Consider the following 6,687-nt stretch of genomic DNA (forward strand, 5'->3'; position numbering starts at 1 on the left):
ATTTCTGTAAATTACATTTACCATTTGTGACAGCTGCTAAGGAGAAAATGAAACAGCCACACATATCCTGTGTGAGTGTGAGGCCTTAGCTTATTTAAGATTACGTCACTTGGGTCAATAATTTATGGAATCAAGTGACTATTTCGACGTCCCCACGTACAAAATTAATTCGAAGTTCAGGATTGCTCAGGGGATAATCAAATGTGGAATCACAAAAAAACCAACGTACGTGGCCTTGCAAGGGCCGAGAAGACGCACCCCATCATACATTCATTCATACATTTGTCGCAATGAGGTTTTGATGGAAAACAAATCCCTGGAGCACACGTAAGTTGCCCTTTAAGATTTTGACTCACCTACATCTCAGTTCTTGGTACTATATTGAAGGTAACCTGTTTTCCTCTTTTAAGTGAGTGCTATACCCTATATGAATTAATATACCATTATGTATTCATTCATTCATCAGTGACTACATGGCTTCGTTGGGCCCTGTGGCATATTTAATTTTATAATCCTGTACACAATCGGAACCGCCTATGTGGTCTTGCGGTCAATGTTTCTAGATAAAGATGGAGAGGACCCGGGTTCGATTCCCGGCGCTATCAGACTTTCTGACAAATAGTGGCTCTGAAACCGGATCCACTTGGCCTCGTGAGGATAATTGAGGAGCTCCTTGGATGGAAAAGTAGATTAACCGGTATAGAAAACCGGTATGGACCACGCAGAGAAATCCCAGTTGTATTGTTGCATTAGGAGGACTACACAGAAAACAAGTCACGTGATTCCTAGCCAGCGTCTTCATTGGAAACACTTGTGTATCCGCATATCTACGGATTTGCGTAAATTAAAAGGTTTACTTTCTGTAAAGTGACAACCATTCCTACAAAAGAATAGCTCAGCGCTGGAACTGCTTCCATTAAAAAGAATCCTTAGCATAAAAGACACCGTGCCTTTAGTCCGCAAGCTAACTATACCGACCGAGCGACGAAGACCTGTCGGCGAAAGGGGTACCAACATTAGGGGATAGAGGGTGTCGCGTGGTCACCGCAACGAATCACCACGGCCGTTAACTTAGGTTCTCTAGACAGGAGCAGCTTTTTCTTTGAAATAGCTCCTCAATTATGAACACGAGGCTGAGAGGATCCTATTCCAGACCCAACATTTCACAGAAAATATGGTAGCGCCAAGGATCGAAGCCGGGAACTCTGTATATTTAGCCAGGATCTCTGACCACAAAACAAGAGAAACCTTCGATGTTATAATATGTTATATTAAGTTTTACTGTAAACACTTTTTGCCCTTTAACTATCCATTTGAAGTAACGCGTGTATCTAAAATATCTTGCTTGTTGCAGTTAAGCACTGTGGGATTTGTAAGATTTTCAACTTAAAAGAAAACCTTCGGAACTAATAAACAGAGTAAGGAAGGGGCTTACTGTGTTACAGTGAACTTTTCTTGGCTGATCAACCACGTCAGCGTGGAGTAGTGTCTGACATCTCTGAGAGGATCTCTGCTTCCTTCAACATGAGTTGATGGGATAGGTGCATGGTGTGTTCTAAGGTTATCGAAGTCAAAGTCACATTATTAGTGACGGTAAGTCAGTCAAAGAGACTTGAAGTGTAGCATCTGAGCACTGGTCATAACAAAGACTATTCTTTGTCTGTAAATATGCGGCATTTTTCCCTAGGTATGTTTGTAAAAAATCTGTTGCCTTCCAATGGGCGAAGCAAGTGGGGAAGAGGGGGCGCAAAACGCCTGAGGAAGATGACAATTCTTGTGTAAATATGACGTGTGAAAACAGCACTCATCATCCTAAATTCTGAGGATGGAGGGGGGGGGAGAGAAGAAAGTTTGTGTCCCTATCATCAGACGCTAATTGCACATAGATTCTCTTTCTTCCAACAGAAGATTTCATTAGTTCAATCTGTGGAATGAAAAGCCATTTCAGGTCGGGATATGTTTACGTTTTGGACAAACTGGATAAACATCAACACACCTGCAAGCGACTCGATCTGGTCTGAGTCCACCTATGGGATCTTAAGCTACATATTTCTCCTGTCCTTAGACTCAGAAATATTACGCCACTAAAATCGCAGCCCAGGGACTTTCCTATGGCGAGCCATGGAAATATAACCGCAAGGGAAGGAAACAACTGTGGGCATGCGCATAGCTACTAACGGGGGAAATCTTACGCGGACCCGTAATTTATTTATCCTTTAAAAGTAATAGCAGTTAGGATGCAAAAATAGAGTATGATAGGACACAAAGAAGATGATAAAATTCGTTACAATGGAATAATAAACCCACTCACATCAAATAAAAATCAGTTAAATAAAACATATAAACATCTAACAACATTTCGACACGGACCAGAGAAATCACACAAGAAAACTGAATCTGACGATGACTATACTATTCAAACCTTCTATTTTATGAACCTAATATACCAATCAGGCTTTCAATAAACAATACTGAGTTAATACAGGCAAAGTTGGAAAGTTAATTGTGAAAAATTAATGAAGTAGACAGAAAACATTTAAATGTGAAAAACAATTCCTGAACACATCTTCATACAATGAACAGAGGAGATTGATGTGTGAATATTCCTGTAATACCATCAAATAAAACTTAAAAGAGATTAATACAACTTATAATAATACGCAAGAATGAGCGTATGTTAATAAAACGAGACTTAATCAAGGAAATTATGAAGGCACAATGTTGAAAGTCTGCCCCTAAACATATCACACAGTAAAACGTTCATGTTCTGTAACCAGATATATTCTTGAAGCAAAATATATTATTTTAAAACCCATAATTCAGTTGATGCAATAAACATTTTCATAGAAATGTAAAATAAAGAATGTCTCTATAGACTCGCACTCTAGCGATGAATGGACATTTTCTTACACACATTAAACGAAAAGGTTATCCCTAATGTTATCCCACGCGATGATTGTTAGATTTCCGCCACAAGTGATCATTCGCTTCCATATCTCACGATCATGCTAGTTCTGTAATGTGTGATTTGAGATGCATATTCAGAAGGAAGCGGCGAGTGAACCTTTTCTTGCACAATTTACACGAGAAATGCCGTTCTTCACTGTGCACTCTCAGATGATTCTTCAGGATATATCTATTAGCGAAATTATTCTTACACACTTCGCAATAAAAGGGTCTCTCTCCACTGTGTATTCTGAGATGAATTTTTAGGTAATGGAGCTGAGTGAACAGGTTCTGACACACATCGCAAGAGAACGGTCGCTCTCCACTGTGTGCCCTGAGATGCCTGTTTAGACGATAGCGCTGTGCGAACGTTTTCTCAGACATTTCGCATGAAAATGGTAGTTCTCCATTGTGAATTCTGAGATGTTTGTTTAGGTTAGATCGCTGGGCTTACGATTTCTTACACACTTCGCAAGAAATTTGCCGTTCTGCAGCATGCACTTTGGTATGGTTATACAAATTAGAGTGACTTGTTAACTTCTTGCAGTCTTTGCAAGAAAAAGATTCTCTGAGACCTCTTGACCCTGCTATGGCATTATGCTCAGGAGTTAACAGTGTGACATACATTTCACAACGAGACATCCTTTCTCTGCTATTTCCACTTGAATGAACCAAGAAATTATTCCCTCGAGAGAATGACTTCTTACATATTAATCAAGAATCGAAGTTTTCTTCTCTGCTTAACAATTCTGTTTCCTGTTCACGACCAATTTCCTTGACATTAAAAACCTTATTGACGTGTGTTGCTTCAATATTTGCTGCTTTTAATTTAATACTCTGAAAAAAAAACATAAATGCTATAAGAACCCGCAGTGGAGTTAGGCTCGGAGACATTTTGCAGTAATAAACGAGTCCTTTACAAATCCTGTTACACAAGGAGAGACCATGATGATATTTTGTCCCAGCTTTATCCTCAAATTTAGTAATCCAAACATAAATTTATCTAAGCAGATACTTGCATTTGCCTGCCAATTTAAGTGGAAATGTTGCGTCTTACGCCATGCTACGCGTTGGCTAACCCAATCAGTTAAACTGGTCCTGCCATCAACCGGAATAAATATCGAGTGAAAAATCATCCTTTGCCTTGTATGTCTTGAAATTTGACTGGAATAGTTCTTGAAAATCTTACTGGTACAGAGCACGTTCAAGCGTGTGCAAATGATATTTCTGTACATAAATTACGTTGCAGGATCCTGTTCTACTGCACAGGTCTGACTCTGCGTTTTCCTTTAATGCCGTCTATGTGCAACTTCGGTGACAAACCCTACACGTTTCGGCCCTCTTCACGTGTACAAGGAATTTGCTGCTCACTATAAAACCGTTTTGTGCCTTATGCAGATGCCTCAATTAACTTCTTATTACGTTCGTTAGTTATCTGTTTTCAATTTGCTGTCCTTTATCTATATGACTTTTGCTTTATTTGTATTAGCCATGTGTTACGTTAGAGCTTTGTTTTGAGGTACATATTTATATTCAGTTAACGGGTCTATGGTATTATTTACGGTATTGATTGATTTGTTGCTTGCGTCTGTCTTGGTTGTTTTTGCTTGGTGTTGTCCACTATCATGGGCCGTGTTTGTAGGTCTTTTTGTAAGGTAGGTTGTGTTGCTTCCTAAGACATAATGTGTGTTGTGTGCTGCTCTCTGGTGTTTCTTTCATGTAATGCTATGAATATGTGTTACGTGTATCGGTGTAACTCAAAATAATACTATAATATATCACTTCATATATTACAGATAAGGCAAACACGTGCAGGTTAAGGAAACGAAAGAGAAAGAAAATGGCTAACCCACATAACCGGAAGTAATCCGAGGGAAACATAAGAGAAACAAAAAGCATTACAGTGAAAAGCAGATTCCTTAATCAGAACAACCTGTACATATGAAGATGGTCGGTTAGACCAAAAAGATATAGTGTCAAAAAAAAAACGTTAGAATAGTAAACGAAGTTGGATATAGACGGCATTGAACCAAAGCATTGACACTTGTTCTTGTACATTTGCTGAAATCTGGGATTAAACAGCATTAATTCCGAATGTGTAGTCACTTATTCCTTCTTTTTTGATACTTAAAATACTTATCCTGTGATTATTGTTGAGGTTCTTATTAATTTATATTAATTAACTATATAACACTCCCTTCTGTTATTTGCATCGGAAATGCGTTGCTTCTTTAAGAAAAAGACGGCCCGAGAAATTTGGAACTGGGGGAAACATATGCATACCGTATATTTGTGCTAAAACCTTTAGGAATGTAGCCTCGTAGAACACCAAGAGAGAACTGCGAGTGTAATAAGAGACAGGATATTAGCGGAAAAAATTTTTTGGACGTGTCTTAAATTGGAGTGAATTTCTGTTGTGCCTAAGTGTTTTGAAATTTCGCTTGTAACATGAAGGTCAGTAAGCCTACGGGGATGTGAGATTTATAGAGATCCATCACATAAACAGAGTGAACTGCAATGAAGATAAATGCACACGATGTAGTTGCCTGGGACATACAATTTAGATGAAGGCAATTATTATTTGAAGAAATTTAGTAATAAAAATGCTTCTACTATAAATTTATAATTGAACACACAACACTTACAGCCTGATTCTTCAAAGCAGGAAATGTCCAGTCAATTCGTGTCAGAATTACTTTTGGGACTCGAGTTGCTATGGAATGATACGTCCTTCGCAATCTCTCAAGGCGTACTTCGTCACTTGCTATCATTCTCTTTTCTTCTTCTTCTTCCTCTTCTTCTGTTATTCTATGGTGAACACACATGAAGATGAGACTCTGACACACAGGAGAGTGCAATGAAATGCATCACTGCAATATCAGAAAATGAAGCAATAAAATTTGATATGATATTCCAATACATGACTCGGAAAGTTTGCATCCCTGCTATTGACAATTCCAGTTCTTTGAAATTAATTACAGATTATGCTACTGCAATGCGTATTTACATATGAATACGTTTTTCCACTGGTTCTATTGCTTTGCACTGAATCGCAGTTGGTAAAAATTAACTGATTTTCATAGGCAAATTTTTCAGTCTTTTCGCCACATATATGGAATAGAGCCGTTGAGGGCTTATATGTTGAATTGAAGCAATTAAGCTGCCGTTCGAAGACAAAATTCAACTTAAGTTGATCCGAAATAGCTCTGTCTTTATACAGAGGAGCTGCATGCGGGACACCGGGGGTTATATCCCCGACAGGAACAGGATACTTTTCTCTCCACAGTCCAGAACATGCCTCAAACCCACTGAGACTCTCGTCTATTTGGTGGAGGAGGATATTTCCACGGCGGTAAATAGGCCCGGTCTTGGAGCTGATCACTCGTCTCCATAGTGCCGATTTCAAGAACGGTGCAGGTATACCTCTGTGGGGACAAGGCCAGGGTCAAGGTCATGTTACAACTGACGGTCAGTCAGTCTGTCTGCCTTGGTGTCGAGCCCCAGCTGGGGCTCATGACCAGATATTTCTTTTGAATGAAAGTTACTGTCCTGTCCATGTGTAGCGCCCTCTCTGACGAGAGGTCGGGTCTGTCATTTGTTAGTCAGTCTGTATTAATAAGTCCATTGTCTGTATGTAAACATATTTACAATACACACTTATTTCTTATTTAAATGTACAATATATACGCGGCCTCTGTCAGTCCAGGCTAGTTACAGCAGATTATGCCCTTTTATATGTAT

At 39.1% G+C, this 6,687-nt stretch overlaps 1 protein-coding gene across 1 annotated transcript; it reads right to left on the reverse strand.

Moving 5' to 3' along the window:
• Positions 1-3,003: 3,003 nt before the first annotated feature.
• LOC117282045 (gastrula zinc finger protein XlCGF49.1-like) lies at positions 3,004-5,802 on the reverse strand. Its single transcript, XM_033751303.1, has 2 exons — positions 5,592-5,802; positions 3,004-3,390 (listed from the first exon to the last, which is right to left on the reverse strand). Exons 1-2 carry the CDS (start codon positions 5,769-5,771, stop codon positions 3,004-3,006), a joined length of 567 nt encoding a protein of 188 aa, XP_033607194.1. The 5' UTR covers positions 5,772-5,802.
• Between the last annotated feature and the right edge of the window lie 885 nt (positions 5,803-6,687).

This window comes from Cryptotermes secundus, unplaced genomic scaffold (genome assembly GCF_002891405.2).
Source record: "Cryptotermes secundus unplaced genomic scaffold, Csec_1.0 scaffold601, whole genome shotgun sequence".
NCBI lineage: Eukaryota > Metazoa > Arthropoda > Insecta > Blattodea > Kalotermitidae > Cryptotermes > Cryptotermes secundus.